We start from the raw sequence: 22,207 nt of genomic DNA on the forward strand, positions 1-22,207 counted from the left end.
GGGGGGTGCGGATAGGCGATAATTAACAGAGAGAGGGTGCGAGCTTGAACGGGGTTGGCACTCGACTCGCGAACACTTCTGCGGCGGTTCGCCGATAACGTTTTCCTGGATTTCCTGAGGGCGGATTCGCCACCCCCGCACCGAATTTCGTTAGAGCACCCCTAGCAAAAAGGAGAACAACCCTTTCTGTCGATGGTGATAACTAGACTTTGAAATTTCGCGCTCCTCGCAAAAATCGGTGGCAAAAAACAGTTGAATGATCACGGAATCGTAGAGTATGTATATTAATTTCGACTTGCTAAAATTATTAAAGAATCAAGGATGCTGCTATGTATCAATTTTTTATTCAATTTCTTTTCTGTACTATGTTTTATCAGGATACAAATAAGACGATTGGAGGGTTGTGAATTTTTCCTTTGAATTTATTTGTTCAATGTTCACCCTCAGATTCGATTAGTCTGCTCCAAGGAGGATGCGCCTGGAAAATACCACTTTCATAAAATCCGTCCCTTTCATTCTCGAAAAATGGAGACAATATAACAGCGTGTCGTTTATAAATTGTTTTCCACGCGTGCGACTATGATTAAAGATAAAAAGAGGTGGCAACCTGACAGGGATAAGTTAGAGCGATAAGGGGATGAGTTAGAAGTTTTCGCCCTGGACACACTATATTTTCTCTGTCGTTTATTGTAACGCGTGGTTGAGCATTATTTTGCAAAAGCAGAACCCCCCTCGATGATTCACTTTAGATTGATTGATTCCGAGTTCAAATTCGCGAACCTAAGACAACGATGTGTTGTATGCGTAAACAACTGTGCGAACTAGGAACCGTTACGATTATTGGTTTTATTTTTCGATTCTCAAAGGAGGAATAAATCAATTCGTAAGAAGGAGAGGCGACCAGCGAAACGTCTCGGGTTTCTTTGTGAAAATGTTTCCTCGAAACGAGCGAATAAAAATGCAAGAGGAAAAGGTTAGATTAGATTATTTTCTGTTTCTTAGAGAAGGAATTTCCTCGGGAATAAATTACTTATAAAGAAAGAAAGAAAAAACAAGAAAAAGAGGAACGAGTAGTTAAACGTCTCGGGTTCCTTTGTGAAAATGTTTCGCGCGGAACGAGCCAATAAAAATGCAAGAGAAAAAGATTGGGAGACGTGGAGAGAGGGCGAGATCAGAGTGCAATCGAGCTTGTTCGGCAAACATTTTCCCGTGCCGTTTGCTTTTCACGGCAAAAGTTATGCCGTCGCGTGCATCTCTTTCAGGTTCCCGGTTACTTCGAAGGTTTCCGACCCCCTCTCGCCTCTCGTCACCGTTGGATTTTCGCGTTTTATAACGTTGTTGACGAGGCGAGGGAGAGAGAGAGAGAGAGAGATAGAGACCCGTGGAAATCCTCCGAAGCGAAGCGGACCGATAAAAGGGAAACCGTTCGACGGAAAAATCCATTTACGCGATCATCGCCGGTGTCGAATTCTGTCCGATGGACACGTTTCACACCGTGACTCCTGTGTAGAGGACGTTCCACGCGAGGCGACCCTAATTCCATGGCTGCCTTGACATAGTTTCCTTCTTTTTGCAATTCAAAATCATTTGCCGGCGAATTTCACGCGAAAGATATTGGGTCGGCCCGTGGGTCGTCGATTTTGACGCCTCGAACAGAAAATTTTAATACACACACATTCTCTCTTTCTCTCTCTCTCTATTTACAATTATTGCAATAAATTTTTCAACTAGGTGTTATTCTCCACAAAAAATGAACCAAAAGTGTCAAATAAAGTTGTCCTTGCGAGGATAACTATTCGAGAAAATCGTGTTCGAAGTGGGATGCAGTGTCTGAGCGTGGCTGGCCATTTCTACTTCTTGCAAAAGCATCAAGATTGTGCTGTACGGTTTTTGTTTGCTTCTGCGTGGAAGATTGACTGGTCCCAGATCATGGTTTATAGCTTGTTGCGAGGGTGGAACAAGTTTTCCAGATACCGTCTGATCATTTATGTTAATTACGGGCGAAGGATGCGCCTCAGCGCAAGACGGAAGGAACAGGGCCGCGAGACACTCGAGGATGCAATTGGCTGCACTGCAGCGCACTTCTCCTCGAAAACAGAATTAATTCGAGTCCCTCTCGCACGCGCGAACGCGGGGAGCGTGCTCGAACTTCTAACGAAGCAGAATTAATGACAGAACTATCGGCTTTTCGCGACGTCGACGCATCCTTTCACGGGACAGGTAAACTTTTAGCGCACGTGTCTCGCGCTTTGTCGAGCCCTTACCGGAAAACGAAGCGTTCGCCCGAAGGGACTCGAATGCGGTGTGATTCTGCATAAAAAAAAAACTGAATCAAAAACGTCTGATAACATTTTCTCAGAAACCTTTTCACTTCGGAACAAATTTCACTCAAACGTTTTCTGCGTCGGATTGCAAATTTGTCACGGCAATATTTTCAAAATCGATTTTCTCGAAAACTTGGTCGTTTACAAAAAAATGTCATCGCACATTTTCGACTCAGTTTTCCATACAGATTCAGACAGGTATAATAAATATATTTTTGTCATAAACAATCAATCTTTCTCGTAAACCTTTTCACTTGCGGACAGATTTACCTGAAACATTTTCTGCGTCGGATTGCAAATTTGTCACGGGAACGTTTTCAAAATCGATTTTCTCGAAAACTTGGTCGTTTACAAAAAAAATGTCATCGCACATTTTCGACTCAGTTTTCCATACAGATTCAGACAGGTATAATAAATTTATTCTTATACATCGAATGGAAAAGGTATTGCAAGAGTTTGTTGTTAAATTTGACGATATTCGAGGATTGCATCGTTCAAGTGTTTGTTTTTGGCCAACCGCCAGGGAAAAGGTAAATGAAAGATATCTCAGCGCGAAAAAGAACTTCCGCAAGCGTTTAGCAACTGCAATTTCTCCGCGCGGAAAAATGAAAATGCTGGATCAGTTGAGCGAATAAAATCGCGTTGCGATAGAAATTACTTTCGGGATTAAATGATTTCTTCCCCGGCCGAAATGGCGCGGCCATTGCGACGCGGATGAAAAGCGGAAGGAAAATTCGTCTTTCCGGGAGGAGTGCATTTATCAATGGAGTGTAATCGAATTCACTCGACCCTCTCCTGTTCCCGTTAACTGTCCGCGGGAAATTGGTCAAAATCGCTAGAATTTCCCGTCCACGTTCTTCCCGTGGTACGAAATAACAGTTTTCGAAGAAAGCTCATTTCTACCGAAAACGGGAGGTTAAACAAAAAATGTTATTCCTTCTTTCTAACCTGTTTTTGCCTGTGGAATCACCACCCGCTTGTACCATGACTTCGTAAAAAGACTGAATTTAGCGGACTAATTGAAGGTCTGAGAGAGGGTACGTGTAAATTGCACCCTGTCCGAGTGTTGCAACCCTTTCGCCGGCGGTTTCCAAGCACAGGGGTGGCATGATCGACGTCCCTGACCGTCAAAGAAATTGGATTCTCCGTCGAATTAATCCGCGATATCGGTGGTGTGTGTCGCGCGGCCGGTTCCGAGAGCGTCGACAATTAAAAATGAACGCGAGGCCGGCCTTTAAGAATGAAAAAGAATGCCACGGGAGCCTCGGTAAAAGCGGCAGACTACTCTATTGTGCGAAACTGTGTCACAGGGACTCGACGCGCGAGGCGCTCTGCTACTAGGCAACACCGAGGCGAAGAGTGCTCTTTCTCCCTCCCCCCTTGTTTCCCTCTCTCCGCCGCCCTCCATTTTTCATCTCCAAATGATTTCTGCGTCTGTGTCATTGTGCGGGACACTTGTGACGGCCGCGGGGACGATCCGTGGATCCTCGGCCTCGACCAGAACCTTCGCGATCGTCTTTCACCGCCGGAAGTGCTGTGCGACACGCTGAATTCCCCCTTTCGAAAAACTTTAAACGGTTACAATTTAATTATTAATTGTGGTTACAATTTAAGAGCTCAGGCCAACAAACGGTCAGCTCGATTTGGACACGACTGCCCACTTTGATTTTTTAGTAGTACTTCGGGGCAACAACAGTATCTATCTAACTATAACAATAACTATCGAAAAAATTGGTTCTTTTACAGTCACGTCGAAATTGAGGCAACCGTTTGTTGCCCTGAGCTCTTCGATTGCACTCGTTTTAATGTTGGGAACCTCTACTTTAGCGATGCATTGCTCATTTTTTCATGATGCAGATGTTGATGTGATGTTTTTGTATGATGTAGAGGGTGAGAGTTCGAAAATGGTGCACCTTGAAACGCGGGTAGAATCATTGGAAAATTTTTGTCGGGAATGAATGTACCACGGATTTGAAGATTGAAGCTTCCCCTTTGCAACAAGACCTTGGAGATTGATCTACGATTTTTCTGCGTTGTCCTACGGAACTTTGGACATAAAATGTTTCATGTTCCGTGAAACAGTGGAAAATAATCAACAGCGTAAAAAATAGTTTTGGAAGCTAAAAAGATTTTTAACACCAAACCTACCGACACATCTTATGTACCTGTTCCTACCGTGCGTGGTCAAAATGACTGGTCCTTAAAACAAGTTATTTGTTAACCCTTTGCGCTCGAAACTATTTTAACTCCAAAACGAAACATTTCTTCCGATCTAGAATATTTCCCTTCTATGTATATATTTTTCATGTTATACATACGAAAATGGTGCAATACTGAAATGTTTAGTAATTTATTAAATGCAAACGAATTTAATAATGTAAAAAATATTTTGAATAATGATACAGCAATTTTTAGCGGTGCCTCACAGTCATCATTCGAGTGCTAAGGGTTAATATAATTAAACGTAGATAATAGTCAATTTGTTGCTGAACGAATTAGTAGATGAACAACTTCCATAAAATGACGATACAAATTTATTTTCATACAATTTCAATTATACAAAAAATACTGTTATGCTCTATCCTCGATTTACAAAATTTGTACTGTGTCGTCCACCTTTGCGGTTTGGATGCATTTGTCATGAAACAGTATTATCAGCCAAGCACGTGTGTAACTTGATAGCTATTCATTCAATAAGGCGGCTCATTTATTTTGAGTTGGCCATGCCACGATTGAGAATAGCCTTTCTTTCATACTGATTGTTTAGGTGTAGCAGAGTAAACACCATATTATCTCGTGCGGTCAAATTGACCTGCCACGGTAGGTAGGACAAGATACATATATATCTTGGAAAAAGAAAATAAAACGAGAAATAAATACTGAAAAATACATTGTATACATACTCTTGATATATGGGTGTATAATAAAACCACACTCTATTATTGAATACGAAATAGAATTTATATTTTAATAGCTTCTCTAAAAGCACGTTGTCAGACACGTCTTTACACTTCGAAAGAAACGTCGCGAATGAAACACAAGAGATCGAAAACAGAGTAGCAACAGTTCAATATGACGGACTGAGGGTCGACAACATACAATGTATATTGACTGTAGATACAATGTATGCATATACAGGTCAAAAGCCGATTCAAACGATCCTTCCTTCCAAAGAAATAACAGATTAATTTTGTTCTATATTTATGAGATAAATTCCAACACATACTTTAAGAAAAGTCGTAAAGATAAATAGCGAGGTGGCAATGTTGTATGTTCGAAATTGCACGCAGAAGTTTGAAAAGCTCAATTTGACCGGCCGTGGTAGGTTTAGTGTTAAGGAGAATCGACTGATGGGCGTCGTCGGACTTTGAATAGGACTTTCCGTAACTCATCGGCCGGCAAGGTCGAATCGCAGCGTCCCTGAATTGCCACCCCCTTGAACCCCTTTCAACCCCTTCCCCGGTGCACTCGGCGGCCGTGTATCCTCGCGTTACTTTTCCCTTCTTCGCGTTTTATCGCTGCGGGAAAAGTCGGCCCCGTTTCGACGGTCACGGAGAAAAGAGCCGCGACAGAACAGCTTTATTTCCTCGAGGACCACCCCCCCCCCTCCTCCACCCCTCCTCCGGCCACTTAACAGGGTGCCACGGGCGCAGGAAAAGCGCAGCCACGGTCCCTCAACAGCGAATTTTCCTGTTTCGAAACTCGTGTAGGAACTTGGCATTATCGCTTGGAAATCTCTGCTTTACAAAGAAATTTTTGCGGTACTTTGAAAATCAACGCTATCACGTGCCCGTGGAAATATACCTTGTCCATCCTGTTCGCGCATCTTTGTTATTGTAAATCGCAAAAGAAGCAGCTTCATGCGAGTTCCTTTTTTAACGAATTTAGCGAGGCTAATGCTTTCAATTATGTTTGTGGCCGCAAATGTACATTAATTAATTCTGGAGCACCAAATTATTATATATGCAGGATTGTAATCGTGTTATGAGGCTTTGTTGTTAATCGAATGTCAGCTTTGATAATGTTTAATTCAGGGAATATCGATGCTGCAATTAGCCGAACGGACGCGGTAGAGGTAAATGATGGTCGGCCAACTGGACACTCTCGTAACTATTGCGAAAATATTTGCATTAGGTCGGTGCAAAAGTTCGTGCCCGATTTCTTGTTGTGTTTTAACACTTTACTACATTTAGAAATCAATTGTCGCTAGAAACTATCGAGCAAACCAAATTCTATTGACATTTACCGGGTGTTATCGTCAGAAAGTTTTCCCTAGCGTCGCAATCAAATTAATTTATAAATCAGGCGAGCAAGAGATAAATTTGTGAATTGCATTTGATTTTTGTATCAGTCGGTAGTATACATCAGCCAATATTTTCAGGTGTGTTCCGATGTCCAGGGGCTCGCGATTTTTTTTTAAGACCTGAACGATCCGGTTCTTTCGAGGGATATCTTTCTAGCGGGTGCAACGAGATTTTCCGCGAATTTTCCGTGCGAGCCGGGTTTTCCAGTCAAGTATTTCGCCTTCCATCGATAATAGCCGGTTTCATAGCCGCGCAATTTTCCCGTATATCGAGAGTATCGGACCTTGGCCGGGCTTTAAAAGCTCATAATGCGCGGTTCCCGAATCAATGAACCGTTAATTGGTTTCGAGAATAATGCAAAGGAAAGGCCGCGCGCTAATTGCTCGGCGAACTATTGTTTCTCCCCGTTAGATTCGCCCCCGAAACCCGGTCGAAAAAACATCGGCGCCCCTCCCCTCTCAATCGATTCCAGAGAGAAAAGACACAAGGGAGCGAGCGAGAGAGAGAGAGAGAGAGAGAGAGAGAGAGAGAGAGAGAGAGAGAGAGAGAGAGCGAGGAGAAGCAAATTATTTGATGCGGGACGCGGCAAAAGAGACTGTCCAAAAATTCGGGAATGATAATTTTCTGCGTTTCTTTCACGGGCCTGTTCAATTAAAACACAGGCGGTTTTTATTGAAACCCCGTAATTAGTTTCGGAGCGACGTTAATTGCTCGGCGGAACTTAAAATTGCCGCGTTCGGAGTATCGTAAATAGTTTCGAAACACCGTTGACCAATTATTTTCACGGAAACCGCGCCATTATTTTATTATCGGAATAACGCGAGAGAGAACGGTCACACGGCCCGGCGACAAATTGAGACATTGCCACCTGACGTGCTTCCGCGAACAAGATCGCGGAACTTTTTCCCCGGAAGTAGACGGCGCGCTGATGATCCTCCTCTTCTTGTCGAGCAGCGTCCACACACCCGGCAAACAAGCAGAAACGAACGGGCTCCAAGTCGGCCGTGCTCGTTCGTCTTCCACCCGACAATCTGTTTTCAACCCCTTAACGCTCAAACTGTTCCCTGCAAACTATTTTCCCTGACACACAGGGGTTGAAAAAAGTTTCCTGTCTGACAGGCGTCGTTAAACTCACATTTATATTCTCTGGGTCAGCTGTGCCAACACTCAATTGTTTGGGAAGTGTATCTCGAAGCTAATATTCCGAACACAGAAAGACTCGACGATGCTGGACACGCCTCTTGGGTCTGTGATTGGTCGCTCGATTACTGCCCGTGGGAGGGGTCCGCCGCGACCCAGAACAACCTCGCCATCTCAATAAAAGATATTTCCTACCGCATTTGGGGGTTGGATGGGGTAGTTAGCAGCCTCCGGCGTCAAGAGAAAGAGAATCGATCTCGGGGGTGGTTCGAAGGGGTTGTCAAAATGGATCGCGACTCGCGCATCAGCAACAAGTCGACGAGTTTCGACGGCCGGCGATCGAAACCCCCTTGGACGACGTCCAAAAAACTTTTCCCTGACCGTACATGGGAGCGGGGGTGTGCGGGGGCTGGGCGAGAGGGGGGAAATATATCGGTATCCGCATACGTCCGCAGAGGGGATGAACGTGTTCGACCGGTGACCCAGTTATGCGGCGGAGGCGGGAGGGGGAGGGTGGAGAAGGGGGCACACGACAACTACACGATGCCACATCCTAGCCGCCCGTTTCCCCGGCCGAATTTCGTAGCTCCGCCCGCGCGGGAATTAAAACGTCGAGAAATTCGACAGACGACGGTTAACCCTCGCCTTCCTCCTTTTGTCCAACCCCCCTCGTCGAGAGGATCCCCCCCACCGACCCCCGCGCGTTTCACGATCGAATAAGCCGAGCTATAAATATAAAGCGTTCATGGTTTCGCTTCCTTTTTCCTCGCATCATCGGTACACGTCCCGAGATGCAGACTGGAGCGTAAACGGAGAAAAATGGAGCGATCGAACGACCCGTGTCGCCCGAGTTCGAGATCCGAGGGGCAAAGGGGGCGTGGACAAGTATTTAGGTTCCAGTCTTGGGGATACCTCGCGTTGGGGGCCCGAGAAACTATAGTGAAAAGGTACAGGCCGGAGGAGATGATTTTTCCCAATGAAACCGAGCAAGTTTTTCAAAGTTTCTAATTTCTAGGGGACACCCCCCTGAGTCAATCGTCGATTTCGAAATTTGTATTAGAAACGTTTCGTCCAAGTTCTAATTTTCGGGTAGTAAATTCGCGGCGTTGTGTAAAATTGAATTGACGAGTAAAAATTTGAACGGATCAACAATCGAATGCACAATGGGAAACTGATTTTCCGAAATTTCAGGCGCGCCGTGTTCGCTGGAAACCGATCGATGAAGTCCGGGGGCGGGGAGTCTTCGCGGATGCATGCCAGCGCATTCGGTGGCTGCGATTGTCTCGAGTGGGCGTCTTGACACTGATGCGTTTAATTAAACGCGATGGAGCGGGCGAACGAAGAACGCAGGCAAACACGATCCACCGTTCGCTCGTAGATCAAAGGGAAACGGCTCCCGGTTTACGGGATGCGTCGTTTTGGTTAGATAGCGCGGATGCAATCCCATTCAACCTCCAGATTCCCAAACATCTGCTGCGACGAATATGTTTAATGTTTCAAAACATTCCGCAAACGGTTAAAATCCCACATAAATTAAGGTGAATGCGTTGATTTAAAGTGCAATTAATAATAATCTTAACCAGTTAGCTGTGGACGACACGAGTGTATTCGCCGTGGAGTAAAATGAATTGCTGTTTATATTAAAATTGGGCCAAAGACGACGAAAAGAAATAGTATTTAAAAGTTTTCAGCAGTCACCCGTAAAATTGAACTACACGGGTTAGTGGTTAATACCTAGAAGTTTTGGGGGTGGAAAAAATCGATTGAGGTACGAAGATCAGGATCGAGAGGGTTGGAAGAGGCTTCCCGCGTCCTCCGAGTGCGGGATCGCAAGTCCTCGCGCCGTTCTTCAATATAATCGAGCCACCCCCGCGATTCTTGCCACCCTCCCGGCGCGGGTGCAAATGGAATCGTTGAACTCTTGTAGACCGTCTTCCTTCGCAGATGGTAGCTACTCCGACACTCGAGGCTCCAACCCTACCAGCCAAGGGAGAGAGCTTGGAAACGCTTAACCCCTCGATTGGCTGCGCGTGGTCGCGAGTAGAAGGGTGGCCCGACCGAAAACACACCCCCCGTTCCGTGTCACTTGACTCGTTATCAAGCCACCGTCTCTCGATCCCTTTCGTTTTCGCGCGAGGTCATCGAAATTCTCCGCTGCAGCTTCCATAGCAATTTAAGACGCTCCGAACTTCGTACATTGTTCTTCCCAGATGGGCGAGAATAGCCTAATTTGGAGGAGCGAATAGATCGAGCATCTCGAGAGAGAATAATTTTTATAATTTTCAACCCTTAGCACTCGAATGGTGACTGCAAGGCACCACTAAAAATTTGTTGTGTCATTATTCAAAATATTTCTTACATTATTAAATTTGTTTGCATTTAATAAATTACTAAACATTTCGGTATTGTTCGAATAAGTTCCACCATTTTCGTATGTATGAAGAAATGTTTTGTTTTGGAGTTAAAATAGCTTCGAGTGCAAAGTGTTAAATGTTCATCCCGAAGAAAAATATTTATTTACAGTGTTCCTAAAACGGTACTAATTGAATATAAACTGAATCAGAGTGTTGAAATATTTTAGTGGAATAGTAATAAGGACCACCAGTTAATAAGGGAAACTGCGAGGAAGAATCGAACAAACTTCAACTATTTACGGAGCAATATATTTCCTAGATGAATTGATTAAGTAACTGGGACAACTGAAATAGAATAGGGTAACAAGCGGGCCGGGGCCCTTGAACACAGGACGATTCGAATGAATTAAGCTCACGGAATGGAAAACGAAATTCGAGCTGCCGGGTCAACAAAGACACGATCTCCTCTGTCTCTTCTCTCTTTCTGTCTCTCCCCCCTCTCTCTGGTCTACCCGATTCTCTTTCATGAATAAGTAATGCCATCAATTTATGAGATTATCTCCATTGTCCGATCATTTTCGATTAATGTTAAATTCATTCTACTGTTCCGATTCGAGCTACACGACGATTGCGTGTACCGTTCCTAATTATCGAACCTTTGAGCGGCCGTGCTCGAATCCTTAATCCCTGAATCCTATCCTGTTTCATAGGAATTTTCTCCGGATTTTCTCGAGATCAAACAATAATTTAAACGACTCTTTGAAACCTTTTTCTCTGTGATCTTCCGTGTGCAATTTTTACAATGTAGCCTTTGGAAACTTTAGATTACTTTGTGATTTTTCCTGCGAGATTCAAGATGGCTAAAGGTGATTAATTCCAGCGTTAAAGAGCAACTTCAAAGATTACTGTTCTTCGGCATTATCAGATTATCTCGTGATTTTTCCTGCGTAGACGACTAAAAAGATTTTAATTCTTCGGGACCTTCAGATTGCCTCGTGATTTTTCCCCTGCTGTTAAAAATGAATTTTCCTGTACATTAAAAGTTACTGAAAATTATTGGATTGGGTCTGAACTGTGCTGCGAATAAACGGACACCTTTTAGGAATACAATTGTTCGTTTGTTGCCAATTGATCGGTCAGGTGGCAGAAATCGAAACTCGTGCAGCGCAGGGTGAGAGATTCTCTTTAAGTCGTGGCCCGATGGCCGTAGTAGTATCTTGAAAAGGATGCGGCAGCGTAAGCGGTTCCATTCATAAACCTAAAATCAATGACGAATTGGTGAAAAGAAATCCGTGGCCGCGGATTGGACGCGACTCGTCGCCATGATGGTACCGCCGGCCAATCGTCGGCCGCGCCTTGTTTTCCCGTACTCGGTGCACTCGTGGCAAATTCTCTCTTCCCCTCTTTCTCTCCCGTTCGCAAAATTCCGTCGCTTTCACATTTATTTCTTTGCAATGATTTTCGGAGTGTCTTGCACCTGCTGCCGCCAAGAGAAACATTAATTCAAATTCTTATCTACTACCACGAATCGGAAAAGTTCAAAGGATTCGGTTTCCTTTTGATTCGCTTGACAAGATAATTGTTTAATCAGAAATGCTTCGGAGGAAAAAGATAATACGGTGGAGACACTTTGAAAGTTTTTATTCGAGCAAAGAGACAGTTTTTAACCCTTTGCACTCGAAGCTATTTCAACGAAAGATTTCTTCCCAACTAGAATATTGCCCTTCTATATATTTTCTTTTCATGTTGTACATACGAAAGTGGTGGAATTTACTCGTACAGTACCGGAATGTTTAGTAATGTATTAAATACAAACAAATTGAATAATGTTAAAAAATATTTTGAATAATGATAGAGTAATTTTTAGTGGTGCCTTACAGTCATCATTCGAGTGCTAAGGGTTAATTCTCTCTGGATAGCTAATTAATTAACGAAGCTTATTTTAGGGAGCGCGCATTGAGATTGTTTTTCAAGTTCGGTTCCAGGAGGTTGCAAAGTTATTCGACGAAATTTCGAAAGAATTTCGGTCGAACGTTAAAGGAATTTTTTGTGTGAGATACCGATCGATTTTAAGGGAAGATTATGATGTGGACTTTCGAGACACCCGGTGTGTCGAAGGCGATTATCATTCTATTAGATCTCGGTGCCGCAATCCGGCAAGTTTGTCTAGTTTTTAAGACAAATGGCGCATTGCGTGCACGAGGCAGGCGCAGTGCGCTAGTTAAACAGGGAACGAGCGAAGAAACTTGAAAAGCGGATTTTCCTATCTCGCGATCGCGTTTCCACGAATCCCGTACGGCTCTCTGAAACCATAGAATCCCATAAAATCGCTGGCAGCCTCTCCGGGAACGCGAATTTCAAACTGCAACGTGCCTCTTGCCCTGGGCACGAAACATTTGCGAAGATAATGGTTTCGAAACTTTTCTACAAAGATTCTAATTAAGGCATTTATGAAGAACATTTATTCGAAATAACTGCTACGACAAAACAATATTTTCAGTCTGTGTTTCCGAGACTGTACTGGTTCCAAAACTGTTCTAAAGGACCCAATTACTGTGGGGGCACTAATTACTGCGCCTATACCATTTATACTTATTTTCTACAGCATAATGAATATTTAAAAAGAGATAAAGAATTAGGACAAATTGCGATTATTCGAAAGAAATGTTTTTCAGTTGGAAGGTCTTATACTAAACACACCCAATGAAAATCAAATTATAAAATCAAATAGCTTGCGAGCGACTCATGTTTGAAAAAATGCGCGGAATTTAAAATTAAAGTTTCAGCCTCGACTTTAATAATAAATTGATTCGTTCAGTTAAAATTGAAGGTAGTTTTAGAAACTACCTAGAAACTTACTACTGGAAATTTACAGATCTTACACTTTTTCTGACGTATTTTTCCATTGGACGACACACTGCGAGGCGTATTAATTGGTAATATCAATTACGGGAAAATGGACTCGATCTTAGAACCGGTTCGGCACCGATATATAAAATCGAAAAAATTATGGAACCGTGGTAAACATCGTAATCAGAGCAGATACTGCCTGAACATTTCGGATCTTCCAAATAGTTATTCAAAATAGAAGTTTCTCCTGTTTCAAGACCCCCCCACAGGATTTTTGGAGCCGTGTTTTGATCGCGTTGGAATAATTCAACGGGAGTAGGCGACCCGGCGAAAATTGTTATCATTCATTTCGGAAATGGAACCGGAAACGCGTGACGTGTTTTATTGTTTCACGGTTCTCCCGGAAAATAAAAAGGAGGTGGAAGGGGGGGGGGGTGAAAACTGGGTGAACCCTCGGGCATAGCCATCCTTCATTTACAAACAAAGGTTCAGCGGAAAAAGTTTTCCAGCCGAGGACAATGAAGGCGCGGGGAAAAAACTGTTCTGTGAAGAGAGAGAGTGGGGGAGAGAGGGGGAGAGAGAGAGGGGCTCTCGGTGCCCGTTTTTCCCGATCGTTATGAATGAAATCTCGTGATTTCAATTTCGGACGCCGAGCCAAAGGAGCCCATTCGAAATCCTCTCGAACGGGATTGAATCGTTCGATTTCGAGAATCGAATGGAATCGCGGCCGGAAATTCCTTGTTAACACGGCCTTTTTTTCGATAGTTTATAGCCGCTGACGTAATATTACGCCTTCCAGCGAACTATGATCGACGCTCGATGACGCAAGCCGCGTCATTTTTCTGTGACAGCGAAAAGAAGCAAGAAAACTCGTAGCGAAGTGTGAAACTGCGAAGTTGGAATTTTACAGAACTCTGTACTCGATTTTTCCGTTCATTCGGTGTACCAATTAATTCGTGATCTTCGAAATTAATCGGTTGCCAGTTCGTCTTAAATTCAAATCTTTTGCCCAGAAAATTTATTAAATGTTTATAGGACAGAGTAAATGTATACAAAGTGGTGGAGACTATTTTCGACAATAGATCTTGCAAACAAATTCGCGAAGAAAGGACTGCGATTTAATTTACCTTACTGATTAATACACCTAATAATTTGGTACATTGGGCTATTATAAAGTTGATTCGAAGCAGTCTACCGCATAATGCGCGTGAATGTGGACTAATTTATACTGCCACGGATATTACGATAGAATTAGATTGACTAATTTCCTGGCAAATAGATAAGGGAACGAAAAACAGTCTAGGGCAGGGGTTCCCAACTTTCTCTTTTCGCCTAATGATTTTTTAAACGTTCATTTAGCACGCTATCTGTCGCTTAACGCGTACATCGATCGTGCAATTACTTGTATGTCGTTTGAAGATTAATTCTTCTCCAGGATAAAATGCAAGGGAGTGGAGATAAACTACGATGAATCTCTATGTTCTATTTTATTAAATAAATTACTTCGGTTGCGGTAGTTAATGGGTCTATTAAACAGTGTACATATAATTTAATGTATCAGAGCTCGGAGGAGACGGGGGTGTACGTGTTCGCGGTCGTAGATCGTCGGATATTTTGGTTTATGGTCGCGCGAAAATCACGGAAATGGCGATAAATCGTCCGTGGAAGAATTACGAGTGTAAGAAGTTGGTGGTCCGGTTTTCAGGTCCGTTCAACTGCGAGCAAAGGGGAGCAAAACGTGGCGGATTCGGTGACCCTTCTTCGGCTGTGACCACAGGCGCACAGGGAATTAGGGCAAGGAAATGCGTGAATATAAAATAGTGGTGTTGGGCAGTGGAGGTGTAGGCAAGTCCGCACTCACTGTCCAGTTCGTTCAAGGAATCTTCGTCGAGAAGTACGACCCGACGATCGAGGACAGTTACCGGAAACAGGTCGAGGTCGACGGTCAACAATGTATGTTAGAAATCCTAGACACAGCCGGAACGGTGAGTTTTACGCACGCTCATTTTTCTTTTCTTCTTCATAACCACCATTCTCTAACCAGCGACACAAATACACGCCCGATGATTCTCAATTATAATTTTTGCTCATTTATTCGTCCTAACGCTAAAGGAAACATTTAAAAATAATTTGGGGCGATTCGGAAAATTGCGAAACTTTCTGTCGCATTTAAAACAACTCGTTCGCGATGCCAAGATATTTTTTGTTAATTTTTTTATTGAACAAAACTTCAACCCCATCGCCGCTCAAAATATTGTAAATTAATTCAAGGGGATTTTCTGCCCAAATGACAACTCATCTGTAACTGTACGTGTAACTATAGTTCGTTTTATTATTTTACCTCCACCGTGAACTCTTGAATTTCTATGTGTTATAGATGATTTTATTCGCGTACGATGTTTCGCAATTTTCCGACTCTTTTGAAGTCTCTGGGGTCTTGAATCTTTTCGATCGTGTTGATCGAATTGGCTCGATCTTGAATGTTTGTGTGACGAGGATGTTAACGGGGGGTGGTTCGTCTGTCCAGGAACAATTCACAGCCATGAGGGACCTTTATATGAAGAACGGGCAGGGCTTCATCTTAGTGTACTCGATAACGGCGCAGTCAACGTTCAACGACCTGCAGGACCTCAGGGAACAGATCCTGCGAGTGAAGGACACAGATGACGTGCCGATGGTGTTAGTGGGCAACAAGTGCGACTTAGAAGAGGAGAGGGTAGTGGGCAAAGAGCAGGGCGTCAACCTTGCCCGACAATTTAACTGTGCGTTTATGGAGACCTCCGCCAAAGCGAAAATTAATGTTATCGATGTGAGTAGAGGTCGCTTTGCCCCTTTGTCTGACCAGACCCTTGCCCCGAAACAGAAGATTGAAATCACGATCCTGTTCCCTTCAATCCACCATCCGAAGATCTGCGCGTTGTTTTCTTCGGATACAGATACATTTTCTTCAGGATACAGTCCTCTTTAATTTGATTGCATCCATTCGATGCGAAATATTCAAATGGTTTTGCCAAATTTATTTTAGAAGCTGTATGTCAATTTGTGTCACTTAACGCTAAATCTACTGTCACCGGTTAAGCGACCGGTTTCAGATTTTTTATTTTACAATTACTGAAATTACAAATATCAACCACATGTTATAATAAATCTGGCACAAATTAGTTCTTGTTACGTTTAGTGTTAAGAGTTCATAGAGATAGATAGGGTAAGGAATCCAATTACTGGGGAGGTACCAATTACTGCGCCTGTATTAATTATTTTTAAAGCATAATGAATATTAAAGAAGAGATATCTAACATATTCACTGATTTCATTATGCGCTAAAAATAAGTATAATTAATATAGGCACGGTAATTGGTACCCCCGCAGTAATTGGGTCCCTTACCCTACAGCTTAGCAACGTTCAATTAAAAAATCATTTGAATCTCCTTTGTAGCTGCAGGAAGCTCTGTTTGGATAATAGAACGTTCAAAAAGAGTCTCCAAAGTGTTAAAACGATTCAGAGACTCGCGGAAAATGGAAGTGCCAGTGTACTTCAATTTTCGCACGAAGATCGCGTTGCAAAGGGGGCTGCATTCCGAAAGAAGAACATGTAGAACACGAAACCTAGAAAAGTCCCAGATAATTTATCCCGCGAGGCATTCGCTGATACCGAGCTTGTAAAAACCGCGGTGGCGTGCTGTTACCAAATAACAGTAGTCTGTTCAGGAGGCCATTGTTGGTTGACAATTAGCGTGACGTGTGGGAGTTCAAGACCGTTACGAAGGCCGAGATATTCTAATTGAATGTGGGAATGCAATCGCCTAAGTGTGGGAGTTGCACACTCCGGGCCGTGCGCAGGATTCTCTCAGCTTCTAGCGTGCAACGCGCTCGGCACGCAGCTCGTGGATGACTACTTACATGCTACTTGGAAACGTCGGAGTCATTAGCTTCGTCATCTTCTTCGCGAGCAATTGATCGCTCGGTGAAGAGCCCGAACCTTCTCGGTTGATACCAATCAACACTCAACACGATTCGATAAATAGTCGAGACAAAGATTTACTGAAAGTGGACGAGGATCGCAGTGGGGAAATTTTTATTTTGCATGAAGATCCGCGGTGAATTTTTCGTAAACTATCACGTTGTCCGAAAAGTTTCGGTTTCGATGCGCATAGTGCAAATTCAACATAGTTTGTCAGCACTTTGAGAGGCACGTCTTCCAGAAATCAGAGACGGAATTGTTTGCACATGCTCGTGTTGTTTAACACTACTCCTATCGAGCCTTAAAAGTATCTAATACATGTCGTCTTATAAAAATTACGAGATTGAATTTATTTTCACATTATAATACAGGCTCTACTAAATACATTCATTTAATCATTTAAAAAATCATTCAAAAAATCTAGAACCGGTCATTTTGACCGGCGATGGTAGGTTTAGTGTTAACATCGAACACGTACATGTCGATGGAACTTTTGGGACAATGATTGACGTAAATTGAAATTCGCATAAAATCCACGATCCACCGATGACCCATTTGTGAGGTTAATATTACATCGGTGTGCCGCTTTGCCGATGGCATTATGGAGAATGGGATGTAGAAATGAAAAGAGAGGTTTTTTTTCGATACGAGCAGCACAGTTTCCGGTTTGCGGCTCGAAGCTTGCCGGTGTAGATTCCGGTATCCGCGTAGATTCTACAGGAAATTGTTTGCTCGAATTGCCGTTTTGAGGCTGCCCTGTTGCCGGTCGAAAATATTTACCTCTCTGCAAGGACGTCTCCTAGTGAAAGGACGCGTTCTTCGCTCGGAGAATACAGGCAAATGCTTCTGAATGAGCCCCCTCTCTTCTCTCTTCCCTTCGAGGATATCCCGTCAGTATTCTCTGCATTTAATTACTTGTCTCGTGGCCGTTCTACGAAAACGCGATCCAGCTATCTAATTGGAGCACGGGGTGACATTGTAGAACAGCTGCTTACCCTACCATTTCAATGATTTTTGGATACGTTGTGGAACAACGTTTTGTTCCCGAGATATTCGCGAAATAATATCGCTGCCGCTACAACGAACTCTGTCTATACTTGCGCGACTATGGCAGCGCACGCGTCAGTATTGGTGGCCGCTTACCTTCTGTTTAGACACGGAGATCGGGCGAGCTTAAAGGTCCCGTGGCAATTCATTAGGTCGGTATAACGGCGCCATGATTTCGGCGCAACTATTTTTCCTTTTTCTCGAAATACTGAGATATACAACGTATCCAAAAAATCATTAGGTGGGTAGGTTGCTGTTCTGCAGGTGCACCAAATAGAGAGACACAAAGAGAGAAAAATTGAAAGTTTCATCGGCCGCAATTAGAGGTCCACTTTAACGGTCGTTCGGGAGACAATCGCGGTCGCTGGAATCGATAGACGCCGCTGTCTGCCGCGCCGAGAGAATAGAAACCATCCCCGCAAAAGCCGGGATCATTATTCGAAAATAAAATTAATTTATCATGTAGCCACGCTCGAAACCTCTCGACTCTTCCCGGAGACTCTCGAAGGCCATTCTTTGGAACGGGGTGTTGATCAGGAATCAGCGGTGGCGACTAGCTTCGACGTTGGTTGTAATTAGACTGTGCAGGCGAACTTTTGGGGAGATTCCCTTTTTTGGGCAGCATTTCAGAGATTCTGGAACTTCTAAACTAAATGTTATTGAATTTATAAGTGCTCAAAGTTCCACAGTCTATTTACAATCCATTAGGTAATTTCCCGATTTCTACCTCTAAAGACATCATCTTGTATTAAAACTGCCAACAGATCAATGGCAAGAGATTAGTCTCTCCGATAGAACAAAAAGAATCGTCGTACCTCCCCCAACAGCCAAGATTGTGATCCAGGGGGATGAAACCCTTGTGTTCCCCACCCCTCCTGTCAATAACCAAAAGCCTCTTCTCCCCTAAGAATCTACTAACCCAGTTCTCCAAACCAGTCCCCTCAGCTTAAAAACCGGAAACATCGTTAATGACCACTGTTTAAACGGTTGTTTGCAGATCTTCTACGACCTGGTTCGGCAAATCAACAAAAAGTCGCCAGAGAAGAAGATGAAGCAGAAAAAGAAATCGCTGTGCCTACTCCTGTAAAGTAGGGGACGTAGCAGAAGCGCCCATACTCTCCTGCGTGGACAAGGAAGAAGAAAGGAAAGCGGAAAGGAAGGGAAGGAAAAGAAAGGAAACGAGTCAGAGAGCCGGATATACGTGGAGAAGGACAACAGAGGGGTTCCAGGCGACTACCGAGCAAACACTAGCGACAAGGAGGGGGGCTGAACGGAATCATAAGTAAATAGAGGCAGACACAGCGTGGCACGGACACGGGGAGTACACATAGTCGTAGAACACCCGGAACAGAAGGTGACAATGACGCGAGGACCTGCGAGAAACAGAAAGACAGGGAAAGAGGGAGAGGAAGAGGGAGAGGGAGAGAGAGAGAGAGAGTACTGGGAGGAGGGCGGAGGAACAGCGAGGAAAAACGAATAATGTTGTATATACGTTGGTCCCGGGGTGGCTCGTGTGCACGCGCAAACACAGGCGCACAAAGAGTTTTTAGTGTTAACGAGACCCCGTGGCGTCGGTTATCATTGTAGGCGTTTTGCATTAAACAAGAAACAAACAAGTAAATGATTATGATAATGATGATAATGATGATGATGATGATGATGATGATGATGGAGGTGATGGAGATGATGATGATGATGATGATGATAATGAAGATGGGGATGACGAGGATGGAAAATGATGGAGATGAGATGGAGTCGATGGAGAAGAAGAGGAGATGTGGCGGCAGAGGACGAGAGAACGAGGAAGAGGAGAAAAGAAGAAGAAGAATCTGATTAATTAATGATAGTATATATAAATATATATATATATATATATAAATATATAAATATATTTAGGAGAAAAGGATGGAAAAAGCAAAAAGAAAATGTTTGGACGTGCGCGTGCGCAGGCCACCAGCCCCCATGCATCGCCCGCCGCGCACCTCTCTCTTATATATATAATATAATAATTATACATAGACGGTACACACACACACACACGATGATTATTATTACTATTATTATTATTATTATTAATTATTATCAAAGCATCAAAATATTCATAAGTTATATCAACCGTTTGTTTCTCGAACAATATATGTTTTTTCTATATCTCTCCGTATTAAAGCAAATAATAAAAAATCTCTCAGTGAATGTTAACAAAAAAAAAAAAAATTAACAATTTATGGAAAAAATAAGAACGAAAAGCCCAGGCTGGTGGTTGTCCTCCTTGCTTCTACACCATACGTCCCCCATTCCCTTGTCACTGTACCCCAACGACGGAATGAATGGTTTGAATCGGCTGGAATTCACGGTTCCTCCGTAACGAAGCGCGACGCTACGGAAGAAATTCTATAAATCGGTTTACGATCGTTCTAGACTGTATTTAAATCGTTTCCTTCATAACGCAGTCATTTCTTCATCGATTGACCGACAATTCAGTGCATTCCCGATGGACTTCGAGCGCGACGTTATGGAAAATGTATTCTAAATCCGCCACCAGAAAGTCTAGAGCGTACTCAAACTGTTTTGACCATAACGAAGTTATTTCCTCTTCGATCGACCGACGTTTCGGTGAAATTAGCGCGACCAGAAGCGCGACGCTACGGAGGGATCGCTATAAATCAACCTTTAAGGGTTCCATCCTGTATTTAAACCACTCAGGCGATCCCAATTGTATCTATTCGCGGTATCGAGCGTTTCGGTTGTATTTGCGGCGGCTCCTACCCCCGATCTCCGTTGTTAACAATGTTTATGCATCGGCAGGCTTCTTCCACGCGCGAGGAGTCACCGAGATCTTCCTAAGTTCCATAGAGAACGGAACCAGAACTATCTAAGCAGGATTAAACTTGTAAAGTATTAGGTCATTCCATAAGTCGTGTCGTTGCCTATAGCACTCCATGTACATAAACGGTCGTATTTTGTTTATACCTATTAAGAAGTATCTGAAATGTTTGAAAAAATGTTTCCTGTTCGATAAGGCTCGAAGAATGAGCGTCAACGTGATTGGGTCAACCAACAACTAATTATTGTTCTAATATCTTTAATTTTCGATTATTGTGATGGTAAAGATGCATCCACAAAGAATTATTCAATACATTTATTTCTTTGAGTATATACTATAAAAAAAAATTGCTAAAAGTTTAGATAGTTACATTCTTGATTTGTTCATAAAGTATTGTAAAGTAATCACATTTAGTGCTGCGTAAATCTAGTGTTGAGGAGGTCCAATCGAGGCAGAAGTCTTTTAATTGGGAACCTCAACAATTTTTCGAAAATGGAGTCAAAAAATTGATCAATAGACGACAGGGCGCAATTGAAAATGATAGTCAATACACCACTGGTTAAAGGTAGATGTAAGTATTATTATTTTACATTTAACGATATTGTTGAATGGCGGCACAACTTAGGGGATGACCTAATAGCTAACCGAGAGTAGTGTACAATAGATGTCAGCAGCACACAATGGTGCCACTCGTATACATATACAGGGTGTGCAAAATAAAGTGTTACAATCTGTTTTCTTAAAATACATATAATGAAGATATCGACTTCATTTTTTTTCTAAACTCTAGAGTTCCCCTTTCGAAGCAATTCGCTCACAACTCTGTAACTATGCACAATAAACAAACATAATTTAAGCAAATGTTCCACTAGAGCTAACGCGATAACAAAAAGTCATGCCCTCCCATTTCAAAAGAAACACTGGACCCCATAACAGTTGTTCCCAGAGAATTTAGTGCACGCTAACAGCTCAGCCCCTCGCTGCACATAGTTTAACACTTCCAATGCCCATTCAGCAGCCTAAATAATCACATACAATCAAACTAATTTATTCAACGAGATACAAATAGAAAAGTTACGATTACGATGCTGAAAGTTTAAATTACATTTGCAACACCCGAAGCATTAACGTGAAAATTAATTTACAAATCTGAACAAATAATCCCCACTTTCGGGAGAACACTGGAAGTGTTAAAAGAAAACTGGAGTCGATATGTTTATTACTAGACGTGCGGATCTTTGCGCAAAATAAAAATTCTCCGAGTCAGTTGTAAGACGCATAAGTTAGAATCTCTTCTTCTACCAACAATTTCAATTACTCGAAAATAACATACCAACGCCGTTCAATTCTTAGGATCTCTCAACAATTCGCACGAAATCCGCAGTCTATTTATCACACTCTAA

At 43.0% G+C, this 22,207-nt stretch overlaps 1 protein-coding gene across 2 annotated transcripts in view; it reads left to right on the plus strand.

Moving 5' to 3' along the window:
* Rap1 (RAS oncogene family member Rap1) overlaps positions 1-19,128 on the plus strand; it is a 42,704-nt gene extending 23,576 nt beyond the window's left edge. For both annotated transcript variants that reach the window (XM_076788411.1, XM_076788412.1), the window contains exons 2-4: positions 14,678-14,957; positions 15,500-15,781; positions 18,978-19,128. In XM_076788411.1, the coding sequence (XP_076644526.1) occupies positions 14,775-14,957; positions 15,500-15,781; positions 18,978-19,067 (555 nt within the window). In that variant the 5' untranslated portion in view covers positions 14,678-14,774 and the 3' untranslated portion in view covers positions 19,068-19,128. The remainder of the gene's footprint in view (positions 1-14,677; positions 14,958-15,499; positions 15,782-18,977) is intronic.
* The last annotated feature ends 3,079 nt before the right edge of the window (positions 19,129-22,207 follow it).

Source organism: Halictus rubicundus, chromosome 5, assembly GCF_050948215.1.
Source record: "Halictus rubicundus isolate RS-2024b chromosome 5, iyHalRubi1_principal, whole genome shotgun sequence".
NCBI lineage: Eukaryota > Metazoa > Arthropoda > Insecta > Hymenoptera > Halictidae > Halictus > Halictus rubicundus.